We start from the raw sequence: 19863 nt of genomic DNA, 5'->3' as shown, positions 1-19863 counted from the left end.
CAGGCGCCAAATAAGAATTCTAACTCCTTGAAGCAAGCACTTTCTTCTGCAAGTGTCAACACAGTAGGCAAGTGTCATACTATTTGTGCCAAAATGATTTTTCTTTTACTCAAAAAAATCGCTATTACTTTTAAAGAAATTTTAAAAGGATAAACATAATTAAGAATACTTTAGAACATTATCATATCTGATATAGCAGCACTCGTAGCACTCACATTTGAAGTGTTACTTCCACGATGAACAGTGCTGAATTCTTAGCACCTAACCACTCAATACCTCATACAGCTAAATCACTGAGACACTCCAGACCACCATGAGGTTCCCAATCTTCAGCCTTCTTTCTACCCAGTGGATCTATAAAATGACAGGTTTTTGAGTCCCAAAGTTTAGAATTCTTTAAGTGCTTTCTTATGCTGAAGCTTCACACACTCAACCAGGAGCAGCCCAAGAGATCTTAAGCTTTCAAAGACATGATGGAAATGTTTCACAAAGGCTGGAAATAGTATGCATGTGCTAACTCTAAAGCACCGTTGGTCTCACAGAACTTCCTGTGATGATGGAAATGTCCTACAAATTTATAGAGTCCAACATGATAGCCGTTAGGCACATGTGGCAAGCTGAACATCTGAAATGTAGTTAGTATGACAGACAAATTGAATTTTTAATTTTAATGAAGTTAGAGTTAAATAGCCGCAAATGGCTAACTAGTGGTAACCATACTGAACAGCACAGCACAGTACAGCTCTAAGACATCAAGACTTTTGAGTAACAAGCCAACTTTTTGACAAACTAAAGAGGCAATCAATAAATATTTGGTAGCAACCTGTCATCAGTAACTTCTATCTACTCTCCCTTCTAGCTCTTCTCAAGTAAAAACAAAAACAGAATTAAAAGAGCAACAATAAAAAGCCCACATGACTTTTAAACAACTCCCTTGAATAAAACTAATAGGTCTTAATATATATAAGGAGTGGCACAGTAAAAAAAAAAACCAAAAACCTAAAGCCAGCAAAACAAAGAATTAGAAATAAGCATACTAGAAGTTACTTATGTTTAATGCTTAAAAGTCTGAATGCACAAACAATCTACCATTATAGAAGTACTGGTGGTCAATACAATGCATTAGAACTATGTACAATGCACAGTTTAGTATCAAAATCTTTCTACACTGTAGAGTTTTACGAAACTGTTAATGACATCAAACACTAAGCACTTAAGACACCATTTTGTTTTCTGCTACCACACTAGGAACGTCAATGGACAGTCCGTTTCAACTTGCAGCATCCATCCATTTCTAGTATGAAATTAAGTAATTTTCTACTTATACAATAAAGTTTATCTACACAGTTCTCTTGATTTTGATCCATAGCAGCAAAGGCACTGTACATCAGCAGATCCACAGACTTAAAAGATTTTTTTTAAAGCATTCGAACAAAATAATAATAATTAAAAAAAGAAGTCACATATCATAGTTTAACACAACAACATAAAAGATAACAACAATGTTTCCGGCACAATGGCACAGCCTGTGTCCATTTCAGGGACATCCAACTAAGACATGGAAAGAACTGGAGGTAAAGCAAGCAAGTCCTCATCCCAGGTGAGAGTCCATTCTTCCTGGTTTTCAGAGGGAGGCCCTTGCAAATCCTCCTCTGCTGTCCTTGTCTTGTAAAAGACGTGACCTGCACAGTGGGAGGACTCCTCCCCTGGATCTGCGCCATTCCCAAAGAACATGCCAAAAAATAGCCCCTAATTTATCGTAGACAAAACTGCCCAAAGGCATACATCTCCCTTTGCAAAGAAATGTGGCAAAAATATCCAGAAGGGATTCAGTTCTCCCTTTGAGGCCAAATTTAATTTGTTCATCTGTCTATAATACAATAAAAAAGGAATTAAAAACATATTACAAAGACACTTGTCAACAAGTCAAAAAAAGGAAAAAAAAGAAAAAGTCCAAGTACTTTTATCGAATATAGTCTAAAGCTATAGATATATTTGTTAAAGTTGTCCGAATAGACTCAAATGAATATGATGTGGTCTGTCACATTCTAATTGTTTAAATTTCCAAACATCTTTTAAAATATGTAAAAACAAAAACAAAAAAATCTAACAACACAGCAACATATTGCTTCCATATGTAATTATACATTTCACATCTCTATACAGTCATTAGTCTACATTTAGTGACATTTTTAATCAGTTATTTTAACCTTCCTTTCCCCTCCTTTGCCAAAAAAAGGGGGGGACGGGTATCAAGTACAACGCATCTTCATTACCAATGCAGGAACAGACAGCTTTATTTAGTCAGTCATTGTTAGAAAGCCTTCTTTAAACAAAATAAATATATTACAGATATAATACATAATTAAAGATTCCTTTCACTGTTAAGTAGGGTTATCCATGATCTTCCAAGTAGATAGCTGAAGATTTTGATATCACAGGTTCTTAATGAGTATTCACAATTCAACAGCAGGGAGGAAGTGGGGAAGGAGGGGCTGACTCCACAACTGCAATGAGTAATAGGAAATCCTTGGTTCTGGATGCGGGGGAACAGAAGAAGGAGAGAAAAAAGTGCTACAAGGAGAAGGAGTCCATTCCGCATGAAGATTTGTCCTTAATAAATAACTTCATAAACCGTGGCCTTCTTATCCCCAGAGCCAGTGACAATGTATTTGTCATCCACAGAAATGTCACAGCTGAGCACCGATGAGGATTCTTTGGACTGGGAAAGAGACACACAAACACATTAAAGACGGAAAGAAAAACCTATGAATATTGAGAGGCAGGACTGGAGGACTCAGAACAAAGAGAAGCAGAGCATGTTCCCTTGACTAAAATAGGAGCTCAAGGAGAAAATGTAGTCCCTTAAGTCTCTTTAAGGTATATTCTTAAAACGGCTGCATTCCCACTGACATTTTACTCTGTTGGTCTGGAGGCTCTTGTACTGGGGGTGGGAGGGGTTGGGGGGGTGCGGAGACGGGGACACTGAGCGCCAGGCAAGTCCGCGGTACAGTCCCCCCCTGCTGATGAAGGAAGACTTTACTTCAAATCCTGGTCTGCAGCTAAGGGCAGTGCTCTCAGTATGAAAACCCTCGGTGTCACTCAGATGGCTTGGGCGTCGATGGAGCCGTAGAACACCAGACACATCACTTAACCTGTCTGGCCCTATTTTACCCATCTGCTACCTCAGAGGGTAGTCTCAGAGTCCACATGAGGTTAGATAAGGGGGAACTGCACTGAAAAGACTATTTGTTTGAGACAAGGAATGCAAAAATATTTCTAATATAAATCCTAGTTGACCCTCATGTAAAAACAGAAAGTAAATGTACAAGTGGGAGTGAGTTCAATAGTTAGGAGGAAAAATGTACCCCTCATAGAGTTCCAGGACCACATTCAACTACACCAATTGCAAAGCATTCACACTTAACTTTTAATTGTGCTAAATAAACAAACAAATCCCACAAGATTTTATTGGGGCTTTGAATAGTTAAAAAAAAAAATGTTTGACATGTAGATGCTAACCTACTACAAGCATTTCTCAAACTTTCAGTTTGCAACCTGTATTAAATACATTTTATTTCCCAAACCAGCAGATACAAGATATAACACACTTACTACAAAAAGATATACTCTTAAAATATTTTCATATTTCAAAAAAGTGCTGGTTGGGGACTTCCCTGGTAGTCCAGTGGTTAAGAATCCGCCTGCTCACGCGGGGACATGAGTTCGATCTCTGGTCCAGGAAGACTCTACATGCTTCGGGGTAACAAAACTCATGTACAACAACTACTGAGCCCACTCTAGAGCCCGAAAGTCGCAACGACCAAGCCCACGAGCCTAGATCCCATGCTCCTCAACAAAAGAAGCCATCACAATGAGAAGCCTGCACACTGCAACTAGAGAAAGTCCACACACAGCAACAAAGACCCAGCATAGCCAAAAATAAATGGTTTTTAAAAAAAGTGCCAGTTGGGATCATCCAAAAGTCATGATACAAAAACCACTCTGTAACATTATAAACTTCATGACAGCAAGAATATGCTATTTTTATTATCTTGCACAGTACTTTCACTCAATGTATGCAGTTTTAGATTCAAATGAATTAATCTCCTCTATGATGACTTAATACCACGTGGTCAAGAAGGGTGCAAATCTATTATGCTATTCCTAAAACCACCTAGCAAAGAGCATCCCAAATACATAAGGTTAAAAAGGAAATCTTTGACTTGCTTATGAAATTCTCACATACTAGCAAGAGAGATAAGACGTGTGTGTGTGTATCATGCCAACAATCCAGTACCCTACAAATAATTCCACAAACTACACAAAGTACCACTGAATTAGTAAGAATAAAAGTTTATAAAATTAGTCCGAATTTATTAGTTTCCTATAGCACTCTTTTTGGCATAGAGGGGACAGAAATATTGATAACATGCTAATTAGTATTCAAGCAAAATGCTCAAATTTTACACAAAATTTTTAAAAGCCACAGTGCAAAACATAAAATTTCAGAGAAGACATGAAACTTCTAACATGTAAACAGGAGAGAGAACCACAGAGCACCGAGCACCATGAGGTTAGCATACTGGGAGTGAAGGCTACACATGTGGAGCATTACCTGGAATATACTGGCCCCATAAGGTGTTCTCCAGGCATTCAGAAGGTTGTCCTTTCCCGTGCTTACAAACCATTTACCTAAAGAAACAGGGTTTCAAAAAAGGCAGTGTCTATTACTTTGTCAGAATCCTAAGATTTGTGTTACAGAGCATCAGTGATACACAGAAAACTTACTTAATCTGAAACAAGTAAGAGTTTCCTTTCACTGGAAAGATAAAGCCCACTCTCACACTGTATAAGTGAGTTATTTATACTTAGGACAGGGATGAAGTAGACAGATAGCAGAAAATGACACAGTATTAGGGAAGTAGGCATGTGTGAGAAAGGAAGAGAATTCTGAGGAAGGACACATCCATGAACTGAAGATCTGACTTGAAACGAAGCAGCAGGAAGGTGGATGGGCAGATGGTGGACACGGGGGCTTGCTTACCACAGTGGGCGAACTTGAGCGACAGCACGCAGCTCTCGTGCAGGTGGAGCTGGTACTTGTCGGGCTTGGTGACATGCAGCACCTCCACGTTGCTGTTTTCCATCCCCACGGCCAGCCATTCTCCGGTTGGGCAGTAGCCCAGAGAAAAGATCTAGAATGGGAACAGGTGACAATGTTGGTGGCTACAGAGGATGTACTTCCTTTAACAGGGAGGCGAGGCACTGCTTCCTCTGGGGATACTGCTTAAATAATGAAAGAAATCAAGAGGCATGATAGTGGATGCTTGGGGCTGGTGCACGGGGATGACCCAGAGAGGTGGTACGGGGAGGGAGGAGGGTTGGGGGTTCAGGATGGGGAACACGTGCATACCTGTGGCGGATTCATGTTGATGTATGGCAAAACCAATACAATATTATAAAGTAATTAACCCCCAATTAAAATAAATAAATTTATATTTTAAAAAATTAAAAAAAATAAAAGTTAAAAAAAAAAAAGACAATGTTAACTGTGCAGGAAGAAATCAAAGGCAAACGTGTAACTCCAAGTAATGAATCAGATATCCACAATCCAACTTACTAATCAATTGCAAGAAATTCAAAGGTCTACAGAGTAATGCTTATTGAAATAAAAGTTTGCAAAAAGCTTGTAATAAATGAGATTTAAAAAATCTGTCAATAAAATATATACCATTGTATTATTTTTCTTAACTAATTCAGCGTCAAAAGTGACTGTCACATGGTTAAGGAACTGCTCTTAAAGTCTCTGATATATCTTACAAAGTCATGCGTGTGTGCTAAGTCACTTCAGTTATGTCTGATTCTTTGCAACCCTATGGACTGTAGCCCACCAAGCACCTCTGTCCATTGGATTTTCCAGGCAAGAACACTGGAGTGGGTTTGCCATGTCCTCCCTCCAGGGGATCTTCCCAACCAGGCATCGAACCCGCATCTCTTATGTCTCTTGCATCAGCAGGCGGGTTCTCTACCACTCATGCCACGTGGTCACACGGTAAACGAATATTTGCTCAAGTCTCTCATACATCTCACACAATCCAGTCTCTAAGATGGCACGCGCCCGAGCACACACCTGGGAGGTGAAGTCGTGCTGCTGCAGCTGCCGCCCCTCGCGCAGGTCCCAGGACCGGACCGTGTTGTCCAAGCCGCCCGTCCAGAGCTTGGTGCCATCGTTAGAAATGTCAATACAGCTGGCCCCGTCCGTGTGGCCCTGGAATTGCCTGAAGATGCCAACATGGAGAAAAGTCCTTGAACTTTTAAAGTTTTTAGGCGAACTTAGTTTAGAATTCCTCAGTCATCAGTTTCACTGCAGGCCTGATTGGTGTATTTCCTTTTGGTTTATTAGGTTTTCTATTATCCAAAATAATAACAAAGCATATATGTAGAGAGATTAAAGTTTAATTGAGATGCTGAATCTCCTGCACTTTTTATTTATGAAAACTTAGGAAGTACTCTTCAAATTACTCATATGCTAAAACATGACTGAAATAACTGATAGGAAAAAGATGTCCATTTGAAACAAGAGAACACATGAATATGAATTAATCAAAGATATGATCTGAGACCTACTCTATCCTTGGGATATGAAGGAAGGAGAGAAGGAAGGAGAGAAGGGAGGAGGATGTAGGAGATCTTTCCCTTCTGAAAGCTCTGGGGAGGGGCAAAGGAAGGGGCAGGACAAATTCTGCATTGAGCAACAATGCAGGATAGGAGGCCGCCCCAGGAGCACGTAGAATGTGTAAGAAACGGGGGCTCGGGGTGGGGATTAGAAGCAGTTCCTCATAAGAGCCTTACCCTAAAGGGAAAAAAGTCATGACTACTTTGTTTTTGGAATCATTTATAGAGTTGTGGACAGCAGGGGTCTCTTCTCCTTCACCCTGTCGCCGGGCTCCCTTACAATCTCTGCAGACCCTTTAGCGCTTCACACCTCTTGCTCCTACTCTCTCAGGTGTTGACACCTGAAGATCTCATGTGCTTCAGGGTTTTTCCTATCAATGCCAATCCCATATCACCTCATTTCTACACAAATACAATTACTTCCATTCGTCCTGAAAGGTGGGACTACAGATTATCTACACCGTTTCAGGGTGAGGCACACCGGACACAACGCCTGGGCCCAGTGTAGAAGCTCAATGATTATTTGTCAAAAAGAAAGACAGTGTCAATACACATGGCACCAAGGAGAGAGCCACACACAGTGAACCTTCTCAATGAGTGTCTATCAACAAGGATGGTTTGTTAGCACAGATGGCAAATTATAGGTGTCTAATGAGCTCATGAGGCCATGGACACCTTACATGTATTAATTATGTAAAACCGACCTCATATTTTAAAATGTGAATTGGATGTGCTTAGTATAATGCAAAGATAAGAAAAAAGAAGCCCTTATCCAATAAAGTTCAAATGGTGCAGAAAACAAGATTTTACAGCATCTTAAAATGGCTCTCTCCTCAACAATTCTGAGTAAGACAGCTGTATTTCACCTTTTTGAAAATACACACACAGCTCCCTGGCACAGCACAGTTAAGTCCTCGGCCCTGGCGCGGGACCCTGCTGACCCACCTCACCAGCGTCTGGTTGTGCAGGTCCCACACAGCGATGTTGCCGTCGCTGCAGCAGGAGAAGCAGACCTTGGAGTCGGGGCTGATGGCCAGGGCGTAGCAGGCGGGGGCCGAGGACGTCAGCTCTGCCTTGATGCGCGGGGTGGGAGCCGCCAGGTCCCAGATGGACAGGGTACTGGCTTCCCCTCCCACAATTAGGGTACGACCATCAGGGAGCAATCGGCAGGAACGGATGTAGTTATCCCTGTTCTGCAGAGACAAAACCCATCAAGAGGTTACTCATGAGGAAAGGAAAACAGCATTAACATGAGAGCAGAAATCCATAAACGTATTGTGTTCCCTCCTGGCTTTAATGAGCCATTTTCACTTATGACAATGATAAAGTGGATTAATGCTAGCAAATTACATGAAATTAAGGAAGTACTTAAACTTGATCTACAAAATTTAGTACTGAGATATTTAATCTTAATTAGCATGAAAATACAAAGATCTAGACCCACTCCCACCACCAGCAAGTCAACCAGCCGCCAGAGTCATTTGCACCCACAGACTCAGCAGCCCTCACCACCAGGCCTGGGAACTGGGTACAGTGATCTGGCTGCTGAAAGGCACTGCTTCTCTGACGCCAAAAAAGTGACCAGGACTTAGACACCTTGCAGTCCCTTCCGATCGCCAGGCCCTGCATTACCTGGCCAAGGGACATTGTGGGCTTGATTTAGCAGACCCAACCTGAGGCAAGGCTTGATCAAGGTCTGTTAAGTGACAGGAAAAAGACAAGTCCTCAGCTCATGAGGTTATGGGAGTCTTGTGTAACTACGGTAAACTGATCTAGCTCTGTGCTGCTGCAAAAATTCTCCTGTTTATCCAAGGAATAAAATCAAACTGAAATTTCTTAAGTAACTGAAGGACAAATACCCATGAGACAGATAAGGGTATAGCTAGTGTTTATCACACAAAGTATTAAGTTACTTGTCTTCAAAAGTGACAGATGTTGATACTTGGGTGTACTCTCACAGAAACCACCATGGGCTCTTAGTCTTTTTTTTTTTTTTTTTTGGCTACCACAAAGTGGCATATGGAATTTTAGTTCTCCAACCAGGGACTGAACCCATCCTTCTAGTGCAGAGTCCTAACCACTGGACTTCCAAGGAAGTCCTGTCTTAGTTTTCTTAAACTTTTTTAATCAGACAGGAAAATAAGTAAACTGCCTGCTCTCAGGAACTGGGCAGGATGAATGAAAACTGTACTGGGAGTACATGCCACATATGAAGAACCAGATGAATCTACCTTGAGTAACTGAAAGAAGACAGCGGCCAAGTTAAAAATCACAAACCACTGAAGATAGCCACCCACCTGGGATCAATCTGCGTGCTGTTGGTACATCCAGCCTATTCTGTGAATGAAGGCTTAAAGCATGTTCATTCATGTCCACTCACCAGACAGTCGAGCTGAGAGACAGGGCTCTTGTTGCCAGGGTGACTGATGTCCCAGACCTTGACACAGCCCTTCCCACCCGTGTATACATGTCGTGTGGGGTTGCTGATGGTCACCGCACACACCACCTCCCCATGGTTCAGGGTGTTGATCTGGCGAGCGTGTCGGGGAATGCCAGGGCCGATAAGGGCATCCGGGGGGAAGGGGACGGGCTGCATCTGACCGTCTGCAGTAACGTGGAAGGAGTATGCCCTAAGACAGGGAAGGAGACAAGACAGGAAAAAGGAGAATTGAAAAATGTTACTTAACTGATCACTGTAATGAGATGAGAAATAAAACATTTTCAGTGCTACTTATGATTTGCAAACAGGTCAAATTTACTGAATATGGTGGAAAGAACTTAACTTTCAGAGCCATAGAGCTAAGTCTCTGATCAATTATCAGGTCAGCTCTTCGCTACCTGCTATATGACATCAGTAATGACACAGTCTCTATCTTTAAAATGGAGTGAATGCTACCTATAATTCTCAGAGAATTAAATAAGATTACCAACACCCAGTATACTATCTACACCTCCAGTCACTTTGCAAACTGAAATTGCCTTGTAATTCAGGTGATTCAGAAGCCTGTGATAAGATTTTAACCTATAGATCACCTCAATCCAATCAAGTGACTTACTCATGAAAATCAGTAAGCTAAAATTATGAAGTTTTAGAAAAGGCAGAGGAACCAGAGATCAAATTGCCAACATCCGCTGGATCATGGAAAAAGCAAGAGAGTTCCAGAAAAACATCTATTTCTGCTTTACTGACTATGCCAAAGCCTTTGACTCTGTGGATCACAACAAACTGTGGAAAATTCTTAAAGAGATCGGAATACTAGACCACCTAACCTGTCTCTGGAGAAATCTGTATGCAGGTCAGGAAGCAACAGTTAGAACAGACTGGTTCCAAATAGGAAAAGGAGTACGTCAAGGCTGTATATTGTCACCCTGCTTATTTAACTTATATGCAGAGTACATCACGAGAAACGCTGGGTTGGAAGAAGCACAAGCTGGAAGCAAGACTGCCGGGAGAAGTATCAATCACCTCAGATATGCAGATGACACCACCCTTATGGCAGAAAGTGAAGAGGAGCTAAAAAGCCTCTTGATGAAAGCGAAAGAGGAGAGTGAAAAAGTTGGCTTAAAGCTCAACATTCAGAAAATGAAGATCATGGCATCTGGTCCCATCACTTCATGGGAAATAGATGGGGAAACAGTGGTAACAGTGTCAGACTTTATTTTGGGGGGCTCCAAAATCACTGCAGATGGTGATTGCAGCCATAAAATTAAAAGACGTTTACTGCTTGGAAGAAAAGTTATGACCAACCTAGACAGCATATTCAAAAGCAGAGACATTACTTTGCCGACTAAGGTCCATCTAGTCAAGGCTATGGTTTTTCCTGTGGTCATGTATGGATGTGAGAGTTGGACTGTGAAGAAGGCTGAGCGCTGAAGAATTGATGTTTTTGAACTATGGTGTTGGAGAAGACTCTTGAGAGTCCCTTGGACTGCAAGGAGATCCATTCCAGTCCATTCTAAAGGATATCAACCCTGGGATTTCTTTGGAAGGAATGATGCTAAAGCTGAAGCTCCAGTACTTTGGCCACCTCATGCAAAGAGTTGACTCATTGGAAAAGACTCTGATGCTGGGATTGGGGGCAGGAGAAGGGGACGACAGAGGATGAGATGGCTGGATGGAATCACTGACTCGATGGACGTGAGTCTGAGTGAACTCCGGGAGTTGGTGATGGACAGGGAGGCCTGGCGTGCTGCGATTCATGGGGTTGCAAAGAGTTGGACACAACTGAGCAACTGAACTGAACTGAAGGCATTACAATGCTTTAAGCCTACATGGTGAAATGGCATATGAGCCACCAAAAAAAAAAAAACTTTTGGATAAAGTTCCATCAGACTTGACAATAACAAATCCCAATAATTCCCAATGGAATCAGAACCTAAAAAAGCCTCCTGTGGGACTGCCCCAGAGGTCCACCTGTTAGTGCCTATCAGCAGCTCCATTTCCAAGTCATTTCCAGGGAAAACCCTCTAGTTGTAACAGCATTTGGTTCACTTAAGTTCAATCACCTCCCTCAATAGACACCTCTATTCTTAAGGCACTGAATTCAGGGAACAGATGACAAGTGAGGCTGTTCTGATGCAAGTTGGGTTCCAGAAGGCGGGAGATGTTGGCAGTGAGCAGGGGGGAGCAGGGCCTGTCTAGGGAAACGTCATGGGCAGCAGCTCACTTTGGAAATGATGTCATGTTCCTTGGATTGGAGCTTTAGAATGTGCTCTGTTTATGAGAAGGAGTTTATGAAAGACATACCAAGGAAAAGCATTTATGGGTAGACAAAGTACAGGAGCCTGGATCTATCAGGAAGTTTTAAAATCAAAACAGTTTTTAGTTCTAGACTCTTGGTGCAAAAGTCTACAGAATGGCCACATGCATCCAAATCTGACCCATTACTGACAGGATATCATCAACAACATCTTGAAAGTCCCCAGAAAGGACAAAGCTGTGGAAGATTTGGGGACCAGAGGCAGAGGGCTTTCTCTCGCTCTCTAGACTACACTGAGAACTAGGATATGGAAGAGAAGCAGTATGTCAGATTGCTGACAGGGGAAGTGGTGGGAAGATGGGAAACCAAGAAATACATTTCTTTGGTCAAAGCAGCAGCACATGGAGATGTGTTGTATGTGTGGCCTGGGAGAGAGAGATGCTGAGAAGGGTGCTCAGGCTTGGAACCAAGTGACTAGTGAGGCTACAATACACATCAGAGAGGGTGACAGGGAGGCATAACCAAAGGGGAGATATGTGGGGAGATAAACAGTATGGTTTTCTTCAAATTGAGGGCAGGTGAGGAATCAAACATCTCAACCAGAAGTTGAGCACCATGATTCAGAAGAGAGGTTAGGTCAGAAAGATCACTGTGTGTTTATCCACAAAGTGGTGAGAGCTGAAGCTAAAGGAGCAGAATAGGATAAATCTGGGGTGGATTATGCAATGAGCAGACTAGATACAGAACTTAAGAAAATGCTTACAACATTTAGGGGACCCCAGCAAGAGCAGTCAGAGAGAAAGAAAATCAGGAGACATGATAATGTGCAAAGGGGGCATAGATAGTCAATAACGTATTTCTCAGGTATCCCAGCGCGTGATGCACTTGATGCAACGAAGAGAAAAAAACCCCCACATATTCCGTTCTCCTAAAGTGACATTTTGGGTGCTGGGGCAGTTGGCAGATGGGCTGAGGGGCTGATACACTGGTGCATCAGTAAGATACTTACATAAATAAAGCTGTCGTATGGTCAGTGCTATGAACAATGGAGAATTTGACAAAGTGAGAACACGGAAAATTGCCCCATTTGGGGCAATTGTGCCGCAATATAAAGAACAGGTATTAAGTTACCTTGGCCAAGAAAGGAAGATGGTATGAGGAGGAAGAGGATGGTCAACTGAAGGCCAGAGGGAGGCAGAATATTTACACTACTCAGTCAGAAAATAGTTACTAAATAAATGCCCAATATGTGCCAAGTACCATCGGATGGTGGGGAATCAGAGGTGAACAACATAGACAAAGTCCCTATCTCCAGAGCCTACATCCTAGAAGGGAAGAGAGATAATATATAGGCAGATCAATAGATAACCTCAGACAGCAGTTCACACACACACACACACACACACACACACACACACACGGTTTCAGATAAGAGAGACCAAAAGTGCACAGTGAGGTCTGAGACGGTGTACAAGCTGAGGCCTGAAGGCAGGACCCAGTCTGAGAGGAGGAGAGTGTGCCAGGATGGGAACAGCAAATCTGAAGTTCTAGAAGAAGAGCCATGTGAGGAGGCCCCTAAGCACTCACTGGAGAGTGAGAGGCTGGAGGAAGAGGCAGGACCCATGTTAAAAAGGCCTCTGAGGCTGTGTTGTGGCGTGTGGGCTGTTATTCTGAGCAGAACGGGAAGTCACTGGAGACTTCTGTGTAGGGCAGGGAATGACACAATTCAGTTAATGTTTTCAAAGCATCGTTCTAGTTGTTGGATGAGAATGGACTGTAGAACGGAAGGAAAACTAGTCAGGGGACTAATGTGGCAATCTAGGGGAGAAGCTGGTAGCCTAGGCATGAGAGACAGCAAGAAAGCTGGGAACAGATTTGCAATTTCAAAGATTTCTGTGGCTGCGAAGAGGCAGAGAACGCTGTTCTCGATGGCATGCGGGGCTCGTGAAGGTAACACAGTGGAGAGTGATGACAAGGTCTTCCCTGGGGTCTATTAAGTAGATAAACGATGTCAAAGACGACAGAAGTTCATTAGAGATGATGAGGCCCAAGCCCTGCGATGAGGTTATGAAAGGGCTATCTTGTGTACCACTGACACCCAGGATGATGGCAGCCTCTGAGTGGAGGAAGACCCCAAGCAAAGTGTAAAGTCTTAAATTAACTGAGGAATCTTCCAACAAGGCAGAAGAGGGGGTGGACACTCAGGCACACATTTGAGATGGGTTGGGTTTTCACATGAAGGCAGAATGAGTTTAGTTCTGGAAGACACTGGAATGGAACCGGAAGTGGGGAGGGCGACACAGCCTTTATAAGCCTGCCATTGGCTCCGAGGATGGCTGACATGAAGTAAATGAAAGGGCAGCCCATGGAGAGCTGCAGGTGGAGAGTCTCCTCAGCAGAGAGCCAGGTGTCAGTTCAGGCAAGGAGGGGAAAGCAGTGAAATTCTGAGGGGAGACAAAGGCTAATGGATTTAGCAATTAAGAGGTCGTGAAGTAAATCTTTAAGAAAGGAAGATTATTCCAAGTTTAGAGATGGTGTTAAACATTCTTAATGATAATTTCCTTGAAAAGATATCCCTTCACTCCCCTCCACAATAACTAATGATTTTTAAAGAGCCTTGAGAATTAAAACAGTTAAGAAACCAGGCACGTAATTTCTTTAGAGGTTTTTCAACATGACATGCTTGACATTCATGACATTCCCCAACCTCCCTGTGAGCTCCTACTATGTTCCTGGGACTCCCTGAATTAAGAATTTCAAGAGTCTACTTACATTAAGGGTATAATGTAGCCCTCTGTTTACTATTAAAATATATATATATAAATATATAAATAAATACATACATATAAATGATACTGAAGACTGGAAAAAAAGAAAGCTCTAGTACGTACTTATTATCAGATTTCAACAAACTCTGATTTGTAGCTAGCAAAGAGTACTGAAAGCCAAGCTTTCTAGAAATGAGAGAGGTGCAGGCCTGAAAATCTATTTTTTTCTCTAATTAAATGCATCAATACTCCTTATTCACATATTCTGATACAGACATCATGCCGAGATACAAAATCAGGTAAGATGTGGGCCTTGCCCGTAAGTGGCTTATAAATTAGGAAGTATGATGAGAAAAGTATAAAAGGGGTTACAATACCAGGTGCAAGATGGAAGAATGAAGTTCTGTTGTGGTTCAAAAAGCAAAAATAAAGCTTATGTTTCATGAAAGACATGGTATTAGAGATGAATTTTAGCGAATGGAAGGACTTCACCAAAGAGGGAGGAAGTTGGAAAAACCCTTCCAGGTGGAGGGAAATAGCTCTAAAAGGATGAGATGAAATGATTTTGGGAAGACTTGGATTGGTTTTAATTCAGGAATTCAGTAATTCAGCAATGACCCCCAACACAGTTAAGTGCTGAAGGAGCTAGCTTGATAAAATATTTTTCTCTCTCTCTCACATACATACACACACACACCATGTACAGAAGGTCAGCCTGAGAATTTCACAAATAGATTTTGCTGAAGAATGCTTGTAGGAGGAGGAGCAAAGCCGGTCAGAATAAATCTGGTAGCAAGAAGCACAACAGACAGGAGGAGTAGGACAATTATCAATCTAGATAATAATTAACCCAATTATTTTTCCAATACTTATTAGTCCAAAGTTATTAATAATACAAAATTCATCCAATAATTACTGGATGACAATTAGTCCAATAATCTAGATGAGGGGCAATGGGGCACTCGAACCAGGTAAGGAGAAGGATGACACACTAGAAGTAACAGTGGAAATAAAATTCTATAGGACTTAACTGAAGAGAAGTGAGGAAGAAGCCAATAATGACAGTGTCTGAGCACACGGGAACAAGGAACAGAGTACTCTGAAAACCGGGTAAGCCTGGGGAAGCACTTTGTGAATATAATAAACTTGTACCGCAAGTAATACGCACTCAAGATGCCTAGCTGAGATGTCCAACAAATCACGAAAATATAGGGCTGGAAGTAACAGGTGCAGGAAGCCACAGAAATGCACACACACACACACACACACACACACACACACACACACACACACAGACTCTCTCTCTCTCTCTCTTCCCCCACCCTCTCTACCCATGTCTCTCTCTTCCCCCACCCTCTCTACCCCTGTCTCTCTTCCCCCACCCTCACCCTCTCTACCCCTCTCTCTCTTCCCCCACCCTCTTTACCCCTGTCTCTCTCTTCCCCCACCCTCTCTACCCCTGTCTCTCTCTCCCCCCCACCCTCTCTACCCCTGTCTCTCTTCCCCCACCCTCTCTACCCCTGTCTCTCTCTTCCCCCACCCTCACCCTCTCTACCCCTCTCTCTCTTCCCCCACCCTCTTTACCCCTATCTCTCTCTTCCCCCACCCTCTCTACCCCTGTCTCTCTCTTCCCCCACCCTCACCCTCTCTACCCCTCTCTCTTCCCCCACCCTCTCTACCCGTCTCTCTCTTCCCCCACCCTCTCTACCCGTCTCTCTCTTCCCCCACCCTCTCTACCCCTCTCTCTCTCTTCCCCCACCCTCTCTACCCCTGTCTGTCTCTTCCCCCCATCCTCTCTACCCCTGTCTCTCTTCCCCCACCCTCTCTACCCCTCTCTCTCTCTTCCCCCACCCTCTCTACCCCTCTCTCTCTCTTCCTCCCACCCTCTCTACCCCTGTCTCTCTTCCCCCACCCTCTCTACCCCTCTCTCTCTCTTCCCCCACCCTCTCTACCCCTGTCTCTCTCTTCCCCCGCCCTCTCTACCCCTGTCTCTCTTCCCCCACCCTCTCTACCCCTGTCTCTCTCTTCCCCCCACCCTCTCTACCCCATGTCTCTCTCTTCCCCCCACCCTCTCTACCCCTGTCTCTCTCTTCCCCCACCCTCTCTACCCCTGTCTGTCTCTTCCTCCCACCCTCTCTACCCCTGTCTATCTCTTCCTCCCACCCTCTCTACCCCTGTCTGTCTCTTTCTCCCTCTCGGCAGATGAAACTACAAAGTGGTCTCCAAAGGAGATGGTCAAGAGAAAGAAGTTTGGACTTCCTGACAGAAATATACTTCAAACAATTCAGACATCTGCAAATCAACCTGTTTAAAACATGTGTATTGAGGATGCTATTTTATTTGGATCATATTTGGATGAAAACCCAGCGCAGCTCAGAAGGTTCTTGGCGTTCCCACCTGTACTTCCCCCTCCCTCTGTGAGAGGCCCAGTTCCATAACATCACACTCATCACTTCCAAGCTTCATTGGCACCTTCTCCAAGTATCTGATGTCTCATATGACTGAACTAGACCCTAAATTCACAAAGAAAGGTCTGGCTGTTGCACTCCATGCAGCATTCAGTAGGACAGAAGATTGGGTTCTGGGAGCATATGAACCCACTAGAAGGTTAACCAGCCAACAAATAAAACTTGAGAGTTTACTGTGTGCCAGGAAGTGTTCCTATTGTGAAAAATTTTGCTTTATAAAGACAAATAAAAACAACAGCAAAGAAGAATTTCTGAATTGTGAGCAGCTTAAAACCCATAAACCTGAGACCTTATGTTATGGCTGAAGTCACATGCCATTTCCCACAATATAATTAGTACAGTGGTTTCAATTGAATACTTTTATATTATTTATAAAAGCCTCATATAAGTAGCACGTGAGGAAAAAAGTCCACTTCTGGCTGATGTTAAAATTAAACTCTATTGTCATTTCAGTTACTTATTGAGAAGAACTTCTGTTAATTCAACAGAATAAGCAAGAGGACCCAAGGTGAATTAGCAAGTAAATGCTATTTTATTCATTAGTTTGGAACATGCATTTAATTATAATTTGTGATAATATCTAGCAATTATTCTGTAAAAAAAAACAAGGAGAGAGATGCACAAATGTTTCAAGTTCTTCTAAAGAAAAGCAGTTCCTTTGTGTATGTGGTGAAGAAGGCCTTTAGGTAATTTATTATGTTTTATGTTGTAGCACAAAAGATAGTTTTCCTATTGAAAAACATGCACAAGTGTCACAACTCTCCATCCTGTGATCTAGAAGCCATATTCCATCATCTCTTCTGTAAAAACCTATAATAAAAGTATTTCTCTCTATATGCATGCTGCTGCTGCTGCTAAGTTGCTTCAGTCGCGTCCGACTCTGTGCGACCCCATAGACGGCAGCCCACCAGGCTCCCCATCCCTGGGATTCTCCAGGCAAGAACACTGGAGTGGGTTGTCATTTCCTTCTCCAATGCATGAAAGTGAAAGTGAAAGCAAAGTCGCTCAGTCGTGTCTGACTCTTAGCGACCCCATGGACTGCAGCCCACCAGGCTCCTCTGCCCATGGGATTCTCCAGGCAAGAGCACTGGAGTGGGGTGCCATTTCCTTCTTCCCTCTATATGCATAATGAGTGCTAATTTGTATGTCCTGGTGCCTTGTTAAAGACACACAAAGATAGGAAGAGGGAAATCTAATATACTCAGTCTAATCTTCTTACGATATCTCTGCCTCCCACTATGTTCTTCTGCATAAGCAATTGAAAACCTGATAACAACCCGGGCAAAGCTCAAGAGGAAATGGTGCAGCAGTGGACTCAATAGCCACTGTAAACCAAACACTGGACTAAACCTCCATCATATCATCTCATCCTCAGGCCCTTCTTATCAGGAAGGTGCCAGCCCTGTTTTTAAAGATGAGCCAACTGAGGCTCACGAAGTTGAGAAACTCTGCATAAAGTCAGTTCCTTCCTAGTGTCAATCGGCAGAGTCAGAATTCAACCTTGGATCTATCACACTCCAGAACCCAACCCCTGTTGAACACACCAATGCTCTCTTTGGGGTTTCCTGATGTCATTTGCCAACTGCATCAGCTGTGACCTGGTAACTCTAGGAACAAAGACCATCAAAACAAAGCCATCCTGCTACCCACCACCCCTACCGAAAGTGTGATGCACCACTTCACCTGGCAGCGGTTACACTACAGCTCTGGGTACACCTGCCTGGTGACTAAGTGGTAACTCCACACAGTACTGAAAACAGACCACACCGCTTCCCTCAAGAAACCTCTCCATCTCCACAGGTTTATATGAAACTTGTTGGTATTCAGTTTATTTGATTAATCCCTTGATTTTGTTGTTTAGTCACTGCTTGAAATAGACCGAACTTTCACCTTCAAATACACCAGGGTTCTTGGTCAACAAGACTTGTCAGTCAATCAACAACTATTTGCCGAACACACACAAATACACAGAATTTTATGGTAATTGATATTTATACCTTCAACTCTCAAGGAACTCAAAGTCTAGTTTGCCTTGACTCGCTTATTAATCAGTCAAATATTTACTGAGCAACCTGGCTATGGAACCAGTACCGTGTATGACGCAACAGGGAAGTTTAGGGTAGAGTCTGCAGAGAAGTTACAGAGGAAGAGCCAAGAACATGAAACATCAGGTGGAAAGTGAAGGAAGGGTCAAGGTCAGGCATGTTTAATGCTGTGGGGCCAGCAACATGGGGAAAAAAAAGAAGACAGGCAGGAAACAACAGGATGACACCTAAATGCCTGAGTGTACAGCAGTGGATAAACAAGCAACAGGAGGCTAGTGAAAGGAGACTGGCACACATCTTCAATCATCTGTTGAACAAGCATAAACTGTGAGCACCAAAGAGCAGAGAGCTGTGCAAAGGCAGTAATGAAAATTAAGTGCAGTGGATTAAAAGGATAAGGAACAACACGTGGGAGAGATCAGAATGTACAAGAAGAGGCTGGAACAACTGCTGTGTGTGTTTCACCTTCATGGCTGGAGGGGGCCATGAGACTGTAGAGGCTCCAAATATCCGGTTCACAGGACAGGAAGCCAACTGAGCAAGCCACCTTTGCCAGAAACACAAATGAGCTTCTTTCTTTTTAGCCCCTGAAGTTTGGCATGTCTTTCCCTAACATGCTCTAATTTTGAGCATCTAGGTTTGCACATAAGATGACTTTTTCCCCCAAGACAATAAAAGAATTGCCCTGAAATCAGTAACAGATGTAGAGAAGATCTGACTACTAGAGATGCCCCAGCAATCTGCATTTCCACATCAGAAGTTTGAGATTTTAATTGAAAATCTAAAACCCCACCTCATTACCTCTTGCCTTGTGCTAAAAAAAAGAAAAATAAAATATTCTGCCAAAAAAAAAAAAAAAAAAAAATCCCCACAACAAAAAACCCTTGCAAGCTGAAGGAACTTGCCAACACCGCCCAGTAGTTCTCAGAGTCTAAAGGGCCAGTGAGGGCCCAGACAAACAGTGAACACGTGGAACAGAGCTTGGTACTCACGGCTTTCCTCCTGGAATGCCTGTCAGGTTTGGAGGTATCGCCGGCACACGCATGTGATGGTGTGGATCAAATCCAACCTAAAATTGTTCCCAAGCAAGGCAGCAAAAATAAACACAGTTACATTAACTCATTTCATCCTACTCAGTACCTTTCCAAATCCTAGGAGAATAGATGCTTTTAAAATGCAATTTTAGAGATAAATATACATGTAT

The 19863-nt window shown here is 42.9% G+C and overlaps 1 protein-coding gene across 5 annotated transcripts in view; it reads right to left on the bottom strand.

The window, feature by feature from the left end:
• TLE4 (transducin like enhancer of split 4) overlaps window positions 1035-19863 on the bottom strand; it is a 159540-nt gene continuing 140711 nt past the window's right edge. For 2 of the 5 annotated variants that reach the window (XM_018052099.1, XM_018052098.1), the window contains exons 13-19: window positions 19652-19728; window positions 9059-9308; window positions 7624-7871; window positions 6134-6281; window positions 5048-5198; window positions 4619-4695; window positions 1035-2722 (exon numbers count right to left, since the gene is read on the bottom strand). In XM_018052099.1, the coding sequence (XP_017907588.1) occupies window positions 2615-2722; window positions 4619-4695; window positions 5048-5198; window positions 6134-6281; window positions 7624-7871; window positions 9059-9308; window positions 19652-19728 (1059 nt within the window). In that variant the 3' untranslated portion in view covers window positions 1035-2614. The remainder of the gene's footprint in view (window positions 2723-4618; window positions 4696-5047; window positions 5199-6133; window positions 6282-7623; window positions 7872-9058; window positions 9309-19651; window positions 19729-19863) is intronic. The other 3 variants (XM_018052095.1, XM_018052097.1, XM_018052096.1) reach the window with 2 other exon arrangements.

The sequence above is a fragment of the Capra hircus genome, chromosome 8, assembly GCF_001704415.2.
Source record: "Capra hircus breed San Clemente chromosome 8, ASM170441v1, whole genome shotgun sequence".
Lineage (NCBI taxonomy): Eukaryota > Metazoa > Chordata > Mammalia > Artiodactyla > Bovidae > Capra > Capra hircus.
Note: the sequence above shows the minus strand (reverse complement) of the source record. Positions and strands in the feature narration are given on the sequence as shown.